The sequence below is a fragment of the Solenopsis invicta genome, chromosome 7 (genome assembly GCF_016802725.1).
Source record: "Solenopsis invicta isolate M01_SB chromosome 7, UNIL_Sinv_3.0, whole genome shotgun sequence".
NCBI classification, from domain to species: domain Eukaryota; kingdom Metazoa; phylum Arthropoda; class Insecta; order Hymenoptera; family Formicidae; genus Solenopsis; species Solenopsis invicta.
In genome coordinates this window covers 1,299,560-1,316,626 of record NC_052670.1, presented here as the reverse complement: position 1 = coordinate 1,316,626, position 17,067 = coordinate 1,299,560, and the positions used below count along the sequence as shown (strand labels likewise).

General features: G+C 36.6%; 2 protein-coding genes across 3 annotated transcripts in view; one reads left to right on the top strand and one right to left on the bottom strand.

The window, feature by feature from the left end:
- Positions 1–672: 672 nt before the first annotated feature.
- LOC105193576 (protein IWS1 homolog) lies at positions 673–5,960 on the bottom strand. Its single transcript, XM_011158091.3, has 7 exons — positions 5,382–5,960; positions 4,782–4,914; positions 2,707–4,404; positions 2,222–2,582; positions 1,852–2,141; positions 1,666–1,777; positions 673–1,221 (listed from the first exon to the last, which is right to left on the bottom strand). The coding sequence occupies exons 1-7, from the start codon at positions 5,392–5,394 to the stop codon at positions 1,099–1,101; spliced, it is 2,730 nt and encodes a 909-aa protein (XP_011156393.1). The 5' UTR covers positions 5,395–5,960; the 3' UTR covers positions 673–1,098.
- Positions 5,961–6,970: 1,010 nt separating this feature from the next.
- Positions 6,971–17,067, top strand: part of LOC105193574 (mothers against decapentaplegic homolog 3) — a 47,554-nt gene continuing 37,457 nt past the window's right edge. For both annotated transcript variants that reach the window (XR_005575255.1, XM_026135696.2), the window contains exon 1: positions 6,971–7,636. Coding sequence is in view for 1 of the 2 variants with exons in the window: in XM_026135696.2 (XP_025991481.1) it covers positions 7,434–7,636 (203 nt within the window). In the remaining variant the exon portion in view is untranslated. The remainder of the gene's footprint in view (positions 7,637–17,067) is intronic.

Here is a 17,067-nt window from a genome sequence, read left to right as displayed (position 1 = left end):
TGTTGTAGGCATATAGCAATTTTAAGAAAATAGTATCTGACTAAACAAATAGCATTTGCCTGGTCAAATAGCTTAGAATTAAAACACAAAATGCCTGCTTTAAAAAGCCAATAATTATAGAATTTTTGTGTTTTTCAAGCAGGTATGTTGTGTATTTAAAATAGAGAATTAAAAACACAAAATGCCTGCTTTAAAAACACAAAAATTATGTAATTTATTCTAACCTAACCTAATTTGGCAAATGCTATTTGCCTAGTCAGATACTATTTTCCTAAAATTGCTATTTGCCTGCGACATTAATATTTTTTGTGGCTTAACATTCTGAGCTATATAAAATATTAAAAAAAGTATTGCAACAAAAAATTGCTGCTTATATGATAACGGATTAACCTTTGCCCCCAAAGAAATTTGTCCGTTTCATATGTATACGTATAAATATAAAACTATTACATATATTTGACTCCAATAGATATTTGAGCATTTTTCATAATAAAATGTTTCTAGGAAGCATGTGCTTTTATTATTAATCTTATACAGAAAGAAGATGAATTCTTTTCGGCTCCAACATCTGTGAAACATTTTGTAAACATATGTAATAAAACGTTTCAGCCATATCTCTTACAATTGCATAAAATTTTAATATTAGTTTTATAGAAACAAAAAGTACACAAATTTAAACATGCATATTTATTTAATTCTATTAATAGAGACTATAAATAATACATTACTTAACATTATCAATGTTTAACCTACAAGAAACTTCTTTGAATCTTTTTGTTAAAATTAATTAGAACAATCCAAATAAAGTCTGTTATAAATTGCACCTATTGTTTTTGTATTCTCTAACAGAATTGCATAGCTATTTTGTTATCAATTTGTTGTAAAATGAACATAATTTTTTCTGTGTGCAAATATATAACAGTAATTATAAAAAAAAGAGAACATATTTTAATCGCACAATTCATCTTTAATTTACTTGAGATTTATGCGAGAACTACATCAGTGCGGTCGTCATAACTTTTTCTATGCAATTATCAGAAGATAACAAGCTTTGTCATAGGTTTTCCAGCCGTGTATGAAATAAGGAATACGTCAATATTATAAAGACATCTTGCGACCCTCTATGGATATATCTACTGCTCTTCTCGCCGATTTCATACGTTTGCTGTCCATGTAATTCTTCATGTGTCTCTCGAATCTGCTCATTTGCTTCTTGGTGCTCTACGCAAGAATAATAAACCATTACAATTGTGTAGGATATTGTATGACTAGCACAGTGTTTCATGTAGCCAAAAACTCAAAATGCTAAAAAGAAAAACATTAAAGAGAACATCGAATATGAATAGATGAGTGAAAAAAAAAGAAAACGATTAAGAAGTGGAATATAATAACAGCTATATGTTTGAAGTATTAACTTATGGCTGATACTTAAAAAAATAAAAATAAAAATAAAAAAAATAAATAAATTTAGGAGTTTAGGAATATACAATTTTATCGGAAATTTAAATGTAAAACATGTTATAAATAAAATTTGGACATAAATAATCTAACATGATATTTACACAGCAATTTTTTAATTGTAATTTTGTAATTACGTTTCTGTGAAAAAGCTGATTCTTATTCAGCAACTCTGAAATTAAAAATGTAATAAATGCAAATACTTACTCTACTAATGTCAACATCAGATTTCCAGTCAGGCCGTATGACGTAATCTTTGTTAGATGGCCTAGGAACTCTGGCTCTTCCTACCCACCCTGGATCTCCCGGTCTCAATGGTCTATGAGAATGAGTTCGATACAATAAAAGTATAACAATTATCGATTATCAACAATTATTTATCAATGACTGTACTTGGAATCTCCTTTTAAAGCCTTATTAATATCCTGTGCTTTTTGGGAAGATCCGCCATCTTCAATTTTCCTTCTCTTCTGAGGTGTCTGCTCCAGGTCTCTTTGCATCCTCTCCTCTTTTGAAAGCGCCTTAAAGTCCGCCGATAAATTAAAAATAGGTCGAGCCCACTCATTGATCAACTTTCCAGCGCGTTCCTTGTTTTCTTTAGTTTCTTTCGGGTGCTTATAAAGATACATCACAGCCTTCCCAATACCGGATTGTTTCAAGGAAGATTGATCAATTCTTGGAAACTACAATATGATATAACGAATAAATAAATGAGTAAATACATTTTGTATCAAACGAAAAGATTTGCCTCATATAATCTTACCTCCCATAACAATTTTAGAAGATTGTCTCTGATTTTAAGAGATGGCAATGAACGATCAGGCATTGGTGCTAACCAGTCTGTAAGGACCGATAGTACATTGTGTTCCAAAAATGCCAATTGTAAATCGTGCTTCTTAAGCTGCGACAATACTTTCGATAACATGGAAATCTTATTTGTAGCAGGTCTATTTTGTTGATTCAACCTTCTATCCTCCTCAGCTGCACCTTTCATGTCCGATAACAATTGTGCTATAATATCATCGTTATCATTAATGATACCGATGTCTTTTCGTTTTCGTCTACGGGATTGCTCCTCTTTTTTCCGTGCTAACATGCGATCGAAATCGGACAACGAATCATCCCTAAAAATAACAGATTTGATCATTTTTATCAAGTTAGTAGATTTTGCAGTTTTATATTTTAATTCTTCAATGCGCTTTTAAAATATTTTTCAGAGCTGTATATCAAAGTTAAACATATACTTACATTCTACCACTAGTAATAATTCCATCATCAGAATCTTCATTATCCTGTTGCTCAATAGCAGATACATCCAATTGTTTATTTTCCTCATCTTCACCTTCTTTCTCTTCACGTTCCTCATCATCTTTTTTCTCTTTATTCGCATCTTCATGTTCGGAATCTGATAGCTCATTTTTTGTTCGTTTCTTTGCTTTAGTTTCATCAGTCTCTTCTTCAGAATCCGATAATACTCTATTTCGTTTTCTAACTACTCCATCCGAATCTCTGCTAGGGCTTCTGGACCTTCTAGATCCTGAGGCGGATCTAGATCGTGATCTAGATCGGGATTTAGAACGCGATGAATGCCTAGATCTGGCGCTTGATCCAGACCTTGATCTCGATCTAGAATGTGATCTTGATTTCGACCGAGACCGCGAACGTGACTTCGATCTTGATCCTGACTTTGACCTCGATCTTGATTTTGATCTAGATCCTGATCTTGATCTTGAACGTGAGCTTGAACGTGATCTCGAACCAGATTTAGACCTCGAACGAGATCGTGATCTCGATCTTGATACTGATTTTCTGGATCCTGAACGAGATCTTGAGCGCGAAGCTCTTGAAACGGAACGGGATCTCGATTTGGATTTACTGGACCGTGAGCTGGATTTGGATCTTGAGCGAGAATTCTTTCTCGAGTGCGCAGGAGATACGGAACCTTTGCGTGAACCTGATAGAGATCTTGATTTTTCCCTAGATGCTGATATTTGCGATCTCGATCGCGATCTCGAACGTGAGCCTTTTCTCGAACCCGATAAGGATCTAGATTTCGATTTGGATTTTGAACGTGATAAAACTCGTCCTTCTCGCGAAGGAGATCTCGACTGTTTCCTAGATCCAGATCTTGATCTGGATCTCGATTTAGATTTTCTATCTGCTGAATTGGAACGAGATCTAGATCGAGGACTTTTCCCTAAATCTGGAGAACCTTTTCTAGAGCTATTCACAGAGCGTGATTTTGATCTTGATCTTGACTGTCTGGCCGTTGTTGGAGATCGATTCGAAGAAGGCGATGCTGAAGGTGAACGAGAACCTTTCTTAGATCTAGACAGAGATCTTGATCTTGATCTTGAACCAGCTCTGACTTCTTCTTTTGGATTAGCTGATCCTGATCTTGATCTTGATCTGGATCTCGATTGAAAAGACTTTGGAGTTCCCGATCGAGAGCGTGAATGGATCGATGCTTTTGGAGATCCAGAGCGAGATCGAGAAGGAGATCTCGAACGAGATTGCGATTTGGAAATTGCCCGGGGTGAAGGAGATCTAGAAGACGATTGAAGGTTTGCCTTTGATGAGGCACCTTTAGATGGACTATTGCTTGGTCTTGGAGAATTTGATCTTGATCTAGAGCGTGAATTATTTCTCGATGCTGCACGAGAACTTCTGGAAGAATGAGAGGAGCTTCGAGATCTTGATCTTGACTTAATAGAATGATGAGAATGTGCTGGTGATTGGGAGCCATCTCTTGCACTTGTCTCTGTACGCTCCGGAGAAAAAGATTTAGAACGTGACCTAGATACGCTCCTTTTGCCATTTAACGGCGAAAAAGATTCCCTTGGCGAAGGTGATCTGGATGGTGATCTAGAATAAGACTTTCTAGAACTCACATTGGAACGGACAGAAGCTGGTGATCCATTTCGTGCTGGAGAAGATTGATTTGATCTGAAATATTGATTTCAATCAAGGCCTGGCTACTATTTATACAACATCAGAAATGAAAAATGACATGGAATAAATTGCTATGTGATAGATTTTTAAAATGAGCTAAGAAATATATCATTATTTCAAGAATTATTTTATATTTCTACCCAACATATTCTACAGATGTTTCAGTTTGGTGCATATTTTACAAATTTCAAGATTACAAAATTATATTTTTAAGAAGAGACTAAAAAATAAGGCTGTACACATAGCAATTAATTTATTTCACATTACTTCTTATTTCTGATGTCATATTACACATGGAGAAAACAGTCTTCAAAAAAATTAATTCCAGTTAAAAATTAGAAATAATTGCAGTAAATATAAATACTAAGTACCTAACGGGTGAAGATTTTGGACTAGGCGAATGTGATTTCGATCTGTTTCCTGCTACATCGCTACCTGATTTTTGCGAATCTGGACTACTGCTTCTCGATTTATCATGTTCCTCTTCCGAGTCACTTCTTTCATCTGGAAAAGAACAAAAAGACAATTCATATATAGTATCACATTTTTTAAATTTAAAAGAAAGAATAATACACAATAAAATAAAATAATAATTGGAATAAGATCATGTGTATAGCACAGTTGAAATCAAGAAAAGGTCGACAATGATTATAAAACAATCTTAGTGCTCAAATACCTCATATGTGTTTTTATATATAATTTTTTAATTTCTTCAACTTCTTGAAAGCTTTTAAATAGGATAAAAATAGTAATATCACAAAAAATAAAATAATGTACAAAAAAACATTTCTTATATTATTTTTTTGTATTATTTGACCTTTGGGTTACTATATAGCTATTATAAATAAGCACATGTGTGTATTAAAGTCTACATTCATATAAAATTTCCTTTACATGTGCTCTAACAAAACATGATATCCTAAACAACATTCTAGTTTCAATAAAGCCATGATATAACTAATTACTCTTACCTTCAAAACCCATGGCATCTATGTTTAAACGTAGTAAGTGTGATCTGTTTTGTTACAGCTAAAAATATTGCAATTAGTCACTGATCACACTCTTCATTATTGGTTCTTCAGTCTTCAATAATACTTCAGAATTGTTTAATTTTCGACGTGCCACTTCTCTTCGTTTATCGGATGGCACTTTGTGGTTTGGCTTAGCATATACATAATACCATCCTCTCGCTTTTCGATCCGACGCCGCTCTTTTCGAACAAGCTCGTGTAACAAACCTAACCGGGAGATCACCGGGAAGTTTCTGGTCAACAGTAACTATTAAAGTTTCCAGTTATACGTTTTACGATTCATATAGTGCGGGATACTTCAACGGTGAACTATTGTTCCTTTTTATAACTGAAGCCCTAATTTGTCAACTAATGTTAGCAAATCCTCTTATATAAAATACGATTGTTCTGCAAAAACTTGTATGCGAAATAGTCACAAGCGTCACAAGACTTTATCTAGATTGAATATATACTCAACGATGCTCAAGAAGGAAGAAGCACTTGTAGCAGCGCCGCGAATAAAGATGTCGCAAGGATGCTTCTTTCCTCGATGAGTTTCGGAACACATCGAGGGGAGATGTATTTTCGAAAGATAGAATGCTATTGGCTGAAATTTTGCTTTCTATTCAAATTAGTTTAATATTCGTGCAGAATAATTAAACGCAGCTCATATGCAAGATTGGATATATTAATATATATTTTTTTTAACTAAATTAAGTTAAAGTTAGTAGCTTATAAAATTAATTTAGTTACGTTAAAAGTTACATGAATAAAGAATTAATTAGTTAAAAGTTATGTTACATTAACTTAAAGTTAATGTTGAAAAATATTATTTATATTAAAGAAATTTGTAAGTTTCAAGGTTAAATTACTCAAAACAATTATAATATGAATCTTCAAACAAATTTAATATTTTATTTGTAAATTAAGTTTAATATGAAGTAACAAAGAAATATTGTTTTTTTTACATGAAAATGTGTTTGTGTTGTAATCTTTTTCTTTTACATAAATTTTTAATTTAAGAAAAAAGTTAATAAATAAAAATCTATGTGTTTTAACAAGAACTACTTAAAATTAAAAATTAAATTATTTAATTAAATTAAATAAGTTAAAAACTATTAATTTTTTAATTTTATTTAATTTTTAACTTTTTAACTAGTTACTACTTAACCCTGTTTATATGTATAAAAATCTTCTACAAAAATCAAACGAGTTAATTTTTAAAAATTTGGTTTATGGCATTAATTGCACTAATGCCCATTTTAACAAATATTTTGATCTTGGTTTAAATTAATTTTTTTTTAATTGTTAGAAGTAAAAAAGGAATCGCATAACGCTCTAGTAAAACAACATTTGCGCATAAATGCGATTGATGAATGGTAAAATTAAAAGAGAGCCGCGTAACATCGGTGGCCAGCCGCCAGAGCCGCCAGAGGCACGAACGTTAACGAATTTAGAAGCGAGTCGCCTCTCTAGTCGTTCCGCGCGTTCCGCGTTTCGCGGCCGGAGGAACCGAAGATCGCCGATCTCGGCCGAGTCGCGCCGAGTCGCGCGCTCACGGTACACTATGGCGGCCGTGGCAAAATATTCACCGTCTGCGTGCGGTAGTGAGTGATATCGTTTCGTATACAGGGGATATACGGGGCTCGCGAGCGGAGCGAGTCGCGATCGGTATTGAGCGCGCGCGCGCACACGACCGATCCGCGCGAGGCGAGCAGTGCGAGCACCACTGCGAACTGCGAGCGCAGCAGTCCGCCGTCGCCGCCGTCGCCGCCGTCGCCGCTTGCGCTGCCGCGGCGAGTGTGTCTCGAGCCGGGCGAGGGAAACAACCGCGGGTGGTCGCGCGCGCGCCACGAAACGAAACGAACGTGTGTAAGTAAACGCTAAGCGCTAAACGCTAAACGCTAAACGCTCCGCAGTCCGTACGCGCACCCGCGCCGGCGACGACGACGACGACGAGCCGACGTCGGACAAGCGGCCCCGATGCGGGTCGCGCGCGCTCGTCTCAGGGCAAATGATGACTTCGATGCTGCCCAGCTTTAACCCGCCTATCGTCAAGCGGCTGCTGGGCTGGAAGAAGGCCGAGAGCGAGGACAAATGGAGCGAGAAGGCCGTTAAGAGCCTGGTGAAGAAGCTCAAGAAGTCCGCGGGCCTCGAGGAGCTCGAGAAGGCCATCACGACGCAGAGCTGCAACACCAAGTGCATCACTATACCAAGGTACGTGTATACTACGCATCGACGAGAGTTCCTCCTGCGCCTTCGATATAAACGTTCGTTCCAAGTCGAACGAACGACGGAGAAAGAAAAAGATGGAGCGGCAGAAGAGGAGAAATCGCGCGAGCGCTCCTCGCGTATGCATACGCGCGCGCGCGCGCGTGTGTGTGTGTGTGTGACGCGTCGCGTCTGCACGCACACACGGAACGGGACTCGGGGCTCCGTGCGTGTGTCCACATATGACGGTCCTGTCTTTTTACCAATCGCGCGCCGCGTGCGTGTGTGCGTACGCTTCTCCGCTTCTTTATTAGAGATCGCCGACGTCTCTTCTCGTTGCTTGTGCGCGCGCGCGCGCGCGCACCTGTGCGTTGCGCGAGCTCACGCGCGTATCAGCGCGTATACATGCGTTAGCGATAAAAACTCGCTTGTTTCGAGGAAAACGCGTTTCTTTCTCTCTCTCCTTTTCTCTTTCTCTTCTCATTATACGCGTTAGCACCTCGGAGAGGTGACGACGTCACGTTTACAGAACGCGACGACCGATCGGCGACGCGATACGCACGCACGCATGCACGCACGCACGCACGCACAGGTAAACATTGGATTGTAGACACGTGCATGCAGGAGGCACGTGCTCAAGCCGAAGGTTCTGCTCCGTGAGCAAGTTGATCGAATTCGATCTTCGCAAATTTCTCACTTTCAGCAGTTTTCTTTACCTTTCTTACTTCCGCTGTCAGGCGAGAATTGAAAATGGCAAAAAACGGAGCGAGTATGCGTCACATCGAGGTCGGTTGTCTTTTTAGAATTTATTTGCTTTAAATTATATGCCAAGAAGGGACTTTGCAATCTTATTTTAGCCACGAGTCCATTTATCGGTTGCTTCTTTCGTTCTTGATAATTATAATTTTATATCAACACGAAAAAAATCGTTTTACTCCACCCAGAGGAAAGTTATGAAAAATATCTTTGAGGAAATTCAAGTTATTTGATTTCAAGAAATGATGGTATTAGCTTTTTTTAAAGTAAATGAATTATCTGTTTAATTTAAACAGATAATTTTTTAAATCAAAGAAAGTACCGATAGAAATGTAAGAAATAATTTAGTTTGTATTTCTTTCATTTAAATAAAGATTTGTGTTGCACAATCAAATTATTTTATTAATTCTAATAAAAGGAATAAGTAAAAATTTCTTTAAATCAGAGAAACTTTTCTTTAAGCGCGTGTAGCAATGTATAAATTTCTTTAATTCAAACGAATGTTTTTTTATTCGAAGAAACATTTCTCTGGGTATCTAAAAGTATCTAAAATTTCAACATGGATATAAGTCTGAAAACAGTTTTGTTACATCATCAACATAATTATGTAGAATGCTAAACGTGGTTATTAAAACGTCAAAGTTTTTTTTGCTCATGCTCGAGTAAAAAAATTTTGCTGCGATTAAAATAATTATTTTAATGGTCCAACAAAATTATTTTTAAATTTGTACGTAATTCTAAAATTTTAAATAATTGAGCAAAACTGTTTCTGGAAGCTTTACTTATCAATTTCTTATTAATCAAACTCTCACGAAGTTAACAAGTTTAACTTATGAGTTGGGATGGAATTATCAGGATGATCCTGATCGACGGGATAAAATGATCGCACTGAGAGAAAACGAAATAGTTTTCGCAGCTATACGTTTGACAACTCGGAAATTTAAGTAGCCATCACTAGTTTTACGAAGTAATAAGTTACCAAAGTGGTAAATAGTAAAAATACATAGAAACTGCAATAATTTATGTGCACTATCGGTTGATAGGGAAAATGCGACTCAATTAATTACATTACACAGTTATGCAGATCTCATTGACAATTATGTTTTTCTAGATAAGCTATTTTTTTTACGAAGCTTAATGTCATAATAACTATTTATAATTAATTATTTCTTGCGACACACTTTGACATCAATAATACATTTTTCATTGAGACTAATTTTGTGTAGGTATATAGGGTGGTAAGGTCGATTATATAAGTATTCATGTACGACCAAAATAATTATGACATCATTGATAGTGTAGCATTCTAAATGCGATAGGAGAGAACGAAAGATTCTGCGTTCAAAGCAGCGAGCTCAATTTTTCGTCGCCCACATTTGCGTGACTATTTTTCGGTGCATAGCTCAGGCACTATTTGTCCTCAAATTTCTAGTTGCCGATACCTTTTTCCTCTGAATGCGACAGTACCATCCGAAATTTCAAAAGGTTCTACGACAAGAATATTTCGTCTCGCGCGCGAAGATGACTTTTAACCGAATGGTCCAAATTTATAGATGTTCCTCAAGACCAGCCTGTCTTTGTCTCGCCTATGGTAAAACGTAGCACGCAAGACAGACTGATCCCGAGGTCTGAGAAACGACTATGAATTCGGAACCTCTATAATTCTCTTTGTTTATGCGCGGACAGTGAATTCTCGATAATCACCGGCGAGGACTTAACCGATTGTGTTTTTTGCACACGATCATTTGTCACACACGTTCGTTGTATTTGTAATCGAGACGAGGACTCCTCTCGCCGGGTCGCGACGATGACGCAAGTGCGGTCGCATCCAAAGGAGCTCCCAAATGCGACTGTCGCTGTCGTTTATTGCCGCGTGGGCGGAAGGGCACACTCGTCAATCGCTCGCAAAGCGCGTAATCCTGCACTGAGAGAAAGATACTACAAAATTCGCGAGATATAAATTTCATTTTCGTTCAAACGCACATTTAATTACGGCGAAATACAATTTTATTCCTAGGAAATAAACCAGTTAGTTCAAAGAATGAGAAAAGGATGTATTTCGTCATCTCAGTCAAATATTTTTACAACTAATAAATATCGAAGAAATTTCTCGCAAGTTTGCTTGATAACACTTTGACTTATTTTCTCTGTGCGCATGCGAAAGTGCGTAAAGGCCAAAGCACGCCGTGATTGCCGATCGGATGGCGATTGCGATTGGCGATTGCCGATTACTTTCCAATCAATCTGAGAAAAGCGGTCACGTATTAAGATTAGTGACTGCCGTATACAGATAATACTTAATTTTATAATCGTCGATCGCAGTCAGCAACTAATCGTAGTCAATGAAGTATTTCGATTCTATCACAGATGTAGCCAAATTCTCGTGTCAATTAATTTATTTATTACTCCGCGACAGAAGTCTAACGAATATCACATTTAATCGGCATTATTTCACTCAGCATTTGGTAACTCTTACCAAACTCTTTATTCAGTGTATATGTCGTAGGCAAATAGGAATTTTAGGAAAATAGTATCTGACTAGGCAAATAGCATTTGCCTGGTCAAATAGCTTAGAATTAAAACACAAAATGCCTGCTTTAAAAAGCCAATAATTATAGAATTTTTGTGTTTTTCAAGCAGGTATGTTGTGTATTTAAAGTAGAGAATTAAAAACACAAAATGCCTGCTTTAAAAACACAAAAATTATGTAATTTATTCTAACCTAACCTAACCCGGCAAATGCTATTTGCCTAGTCAGATACTATTTTCCTAAAATTGCTATTTGCCTGCGACATATATATAATAGAAATTAAGATTGTCACAAGTTTACTTTGATTGGTCAAATTCCAATTCAATCTTAATTTCAATCTTTAATCTGATTAAGCCGTGATCGGGCTGGAGATTGAGATTGCGATTGAATTGAAATTTAATCAATTAAAGCAAGGTTAATTAAACTTGAGGTTGATTTTCCTTCTTCGGATTGGTTAAAGTCCAATCTCAATCTCAATCTTTATGTTTGATACGGGCATTATGGGCATTACGGCTTGGTCTTTAAGGGCAAATCACACTAGCGATTGTCGATTAAGTTGCATTTGGCGATCAACGATTTACAATTATTCAATTTACAGTTACGCTTGTGATTTAGCAATTGTAGCTGCTGTAACCGCGCATGTATATCAGGTCCGGAAAAAGATATCAAGCAATGTTAATTGATATTGACAACGTCTTCTGAAAATTGTCGGCTGTGGTTCCTCGTTGTGCTTCTGGAATATCGTGAGAAATATGTCAACAAGAGAATTCGGCTGCAGCTGTCACGTTAAATCACTTTATTGGCTACGGTTGACTGCTGACTGCGATCAACGATTATAAATTAGAGCATTGTCCAAAGCAATCGGATTAAAGATTGAGGTTAGAATTTGATCAATCAAAGTAAAGTTCATTAAACGTGAGACAATCTCGATCTCTACGCTAAACGAAGAGTTTGACAATAATTATCAAGTACTGAATGAAAATAATAATTATACGTTTCTAAATATTTAGTAAATATTATTAAATTAAATATTTAAAAAAGTACAATTTTTTTTATTAACAAATTTAATCGACGTTAATTCACTCAACATTCGGTATCTATTACCGAACTCTTTTTTTTTTTTAGTGTCTCTACGACTTACACTCAATCTCAATCGATGTTAGCTTTACTCTAATTGGTCGAAAAGTAATCGTCAATCGCAATCTAGTCAGACAATCGCTAGGGTGATTCGACCTTAACGCCGCTAGAAGCTCGAAAACGCGAAATACGCCCGTATAATTCTTGATCGACGGCGATCGGGTTCGTCGGGGATTTTCCCGATCGTATATCCGACCGAATGATAATGCCGATCGTAGGAGTTTTAATACTTTGGGATTTGAGCCAGCTGCGGGAGGTCCAAAATACAAAGTCGATCGACCGCAGGAACGACGTATCTTTTTCGCCGCTCGTTTCGAAGCAAAGAGAATCGTATTGACGTAACTCGATAAAAGACGAGTCATGCCTTCGCTTTGATCTCGCCTTGATAGAATCAATTGCGGCCATAAAATAGACGCGACGCCAGAAGACATTTTCTAATTAGACTATCACGGAGCGTGTGTGCACCCGTGCAAATGCGTAATAATAACATACGCGGTAACAGGACACGCGTGTTGCCTCCCAATCGCCTTCCTTACTTCATTATTACTCTATTATTATGCGCAACAGTTCTGGCGGTTTATTTAAAAAGCAACTTGCAATTACACTGTAAGAAATCAAATGCTAATTTAACATTTTTGTATGTCCCAGGAAGTCCACTCTAAATTTTAAGTTCAAATAACTCAAAAGTTAAGTTCAAATAACTCTTATTTTAACTTAATAACTTAAAATAACAGTTATTTTAACTTAACTTTTGACTTAATATTTAGAGTGGACTTTCTGGGACATTTTATTTTTTACTGTGTACGTTTATGTTCGACTGTTAATGCATGCAGTTCCATCTTCATAATAATTCTTCTAACGAAATAATTGAGGAGCTTTAAAGCCTTATTAACGGTTATAGCTATTCAGAAAGAACGATTTTGTTGAGGTCTCTCTAAATATTTAGCTGGAGATGGATCAGTTTTATTTTCAGATCTATATCCCATCAAAACAATTGTGATGGATGTTCAGGTACGATGAGCGATGCTGTAAAGAAAACTTTGATTTTTTAGCAGTTCAGTTTGAGAGTCCATAATTATTTCGATGGCCTAACAAAATTATTTTCAGATCTGTATTCAACAAAATTTTTAAATACTTTAGCAAAATCGTTCTTTCTTTGTAGATCTTTGTGTTGAAATAATGTTTCTCGAGTGATTTTACATACAGGAATTTCCAATTTTTTTTAATTACGTGCCGTTACTTTCAGTTTCAAACGCAACTCTTAAACTGAATCAAATACTAAAAAAAGAAAGAATAATTATAAGTACAGCCACAATTTTTTGGCTGCAAAAATTAATTAAGGTAGATAAATGATTAGCACAAATTGTGATGATAGCGCATACGTTTGATACTTTAATAAAACTCAAAAAGAGGGGGGAGAACTTCTGAATTATTTGTGAAATTTAAAAAGTAAATTTTTCTGTGGCACTTATTCACATTAAGATTAATCGTATCTGTTATGAAATTTAACCGTATGGTTGGCAATGACGCCTAAATTTTCTGGAAGAATCGCAAAAATATTGTTGCTATAAAATCTCGTGACAAACAATATTTTAGTAGGTACAAAAAAATAGCGATAAATTTTTTGCTATGACACTCGGGAAATTTCCATCAGCAAAACACTTTTTTTTAAGTGAAAGTAAGAAGCAATGATTGAGGTGCAAAATAAGAAGTTAGATATTGACGTTGCATTCATGAAGATTTGCCAGGGAAGCAGGTGGACGTTGACAAGTTACACAGGGAAGCGTTGGAAACAAAACTGACATCTTTCGCCTATTGCATCATCTCCGTGCACACTACGCATTACGCGGAGTGCTTCAGTCGCAGTGTTTCTTAGATCAAATTCAAAAGAGCAAACAATTCCCGACGCGTAACTTATCAGCTTCCAGGCTTACTTTGAAAAACTCGTTCACGAATGCTATATCAAATTATTTTCTTTACTTCATCAATAGCCTTGTTTATTATAAGAATCAGTGCAGAGGAGATGCCGCTGCAAGCATAGACACTGAAACTTGCCAGCGTACTTGAAAATTGCTTTTCAAGTAAATTTTTTTCAGAACTTTTACGTAACATACGAAAGAAAAAAAATGGAAAGTTCATTGGGAGAAGGAGAAGTTATTTCGTTGCGTAAGTCGTGTACGTCAGAAGATCGTCCGTGATAAGCGGTGGAAAATGTCTCCCGCAAAAACGTTCGCAACAATTGAAATAGCGAGGAGAAAGAAGGATGTTCCTCCGATCGTCGTCCCTCGTCTGATTGAATTCTCAGGGAGGCCAGAGCGCACTCTTCGAGGAAACTTTATTTTCGTCGAGACGAGGGTCCCATTAGCAATGTGCCACTCGTACGAATGGTAGGCCTTGTTTCCGAGAACGCCCCGTCTAACAAGTACAAATGATACCATATTTCCGTAATGTTTTGTGGCAAACGAGGGAATTATGAAAGTTAACGAGTTTGGCTTCGCGAAATTGTATGTGATTTCTAATACGTGAATGACGTGGCGGGCGATGTATGGACCGGATCGATCACGTCGAAATTCGGAAAATGGGACGTCAACGTGATAGAAGTCGGAGTTTCTCCGCTATACGTCGCGAGAAACACCCACGTACGTGACGGCTCACATGTTTCGTGTCGGGAACACGTGACGATGGGAGTAAGCGAACGCGGGTACATTACATTGTTCGGAACGCGCGACGGGGCGTATAAACGATCGAGCTCCTCTGCAGCAGTTCGTTTCACGTCACGGGACAAATGGCAATTAATTCACGCGACGGTTGTTCCAATTTCGCGCACGTGCCCACGTGCGTGCGTGCGTGCGTGCGTGCGTGCGTGCGTGCATGTGCCTCGCGATTTTTCTGCGGGGAAAAAGTCATTAACTAAAAATAGGCAAAACAGACGGAAAAGAATCATTCGCGAAGAACATCGCTTTTCGCTTTGGCAACTCGACAACTTTAATGACCGTTAATCGTTTTTTTTTGCGAGAGCTTATATTCGTGAATAATGTAAGACAATTTTGTCGATAATAGTAATTCTCGACGTGTCCCATGCGCGGTTCTTCGGGCGCAAGATCGATGAGAACCAACGGTTAAAGATGTACGAATCAAGGTTTTTTTTTTCAAGGCCGATTCAAAATTTCATTTCTTTGTCCGAATCGAAATGAATCGGTAAAACTTTTACACGAATCAAATGAAATATAACTTTTATTATTGATGGATAGAATTTTAATATATAGATACATTGAAAGGAAATTTTTTAATGAAAAAAAAATACATTTTCTTAAAATCATATTTTGATGCATGTATTTATTTGTTCTGTTTAAGCAAAAATATTGCTTTTAAGTAAATATAGACACTTTACTCTAAGTATATAATTTTTTATTATCACATTTTTCTATTTAAATAATAATATTATTGGACTTAATTAAATTGTTTTCTTAGATTAAAAAATCTGATTATGATTCGATTCATATTGGAATAGTTCTCACAGAAGAAGAAAACAATATAAAATATTATTAGTATCACATTAAAACTAATAGACTCTCTTCAACGATCATTGTTTCATATATAAACAAGAAATTATATTTCCGTTTGTATGATAATCTTATTATCTCTGTTTATATATAATTTAATCTTCATTAAAAAATTTGATAATCTTGAACTTTAGGAAAACATTACAATTTATTTTTATTTTAGTGTTTTAAATAGCACAATATGATTGTATTGATGATAATAATAATAATACATATTTAAAAATTTCTCGTTTCTTATTTGAAGATATTATTTTCTATTTGATACTCTTCTTAATTCATAAAAATTATTATTAAAGAATGAGAACATATTTTTCTACATGAAACTGTACAAAAACTTGTTCATGTATGCAAATGATGTCTATTTAACGCTGTATAAGCTCTCTTTAATGTTTAACATTTCGTAAATAATGAAAATAAAAGAAGAATGTCCTTTGTTTGCGGTATTAACGATATCCCGGACACGGTCTGTGACTCGCAGAAAAGTTGATGAGATTAAGCCGAGGTTTAAACGTTTTTCGCGTGTTTTTAAGTACGGAGCTCTGAAAGAGTCGTGAGAGCGCCACGGAAAACGAAGTAGGAATATGGAAATTTTAACACGCGCGAGAGCAAGATGGTAATCCGGCTGTAAAATTGCCTGCAGCTCCCAACGTTGATCGCGGAGCGTGGAAAAATGGTATCGTCACGAACTTAGTTATCGAGATAACGATCTCGATTAGCGGTGGTCGGCTTCGTTATTTTTCCACATCCGCGTGAAACAATGCGGAAAAAGACAAAGAGCGATAATCACGCTGATAGCGATGTTGAAACCGCCTGGCCGTCACTTCTTATCTCTCGCCTGGCCTCTCGCGGCACTTTTCTCTCTCTCTCTCTCTCTTTCTCTCTTGGGATCGCGTTATAACAATCCGATTAACATCGTTATTTCCCGCAAATTTTTAATCGATAAGCTGATATACGACCGTATACCGGTAAGCGTTTTCATTTTATATGCGGGGAAATTATTTCGAGCTCGATAATCGAGTAAACATCGAGCGATGATACGTGTTTACAAAAGCTAGATGTAACTTATCTGCGAAATATTAAAATGTATCACGATACGTGTATCTGCGGCGGACGCGGAGAGCGCAATAGAGTGCGTAATTAGCATCGTATCGCGTGCAGCGTAATTATTACAATTATCCATTATTATTAATTATATAAAATATTCACGGGCGTTCCGAGCTTTAACGTTGAATTCGCGTAATTGCTAAGCATGAATAATTACTTCCATATCGTGATTTACATATCGTGTCGACAGTTATCGGCGCTCGTACGACACATTTAATCTCCATCGTATTTACATGCGGACATCGATACGAATCTGTCGCAAAGGATATTGCTCAAAATAAACCTTGGTAGATGCGACTCGCTCGGTGAATCAAAGATGTACCTCGCAGCAGCGGTAAATGCCTTCT

What these genes read in the sequence shown, in the direction of transcription:
- LOC105193576 (XM_011158091.3), bottom strand. An exon ending in TTCTAAAATTGTTATGGGAG is followed by an intron (nt 2,142 to 2,221) that starts GTAAGATTATAT and finishes ATCATATTGTAG; the next exon opens with TTTCCAAGAATTGATCAATC. An exon ending in CTGATGTTGACATTAGTAGA is followed by an intron (nt 1,222 to 1,665) that starts GTAAGTATTTGC and finishes ATTCTTGCGTAG; the next exon opens with AGCACCAAGAAGCAAATGAG.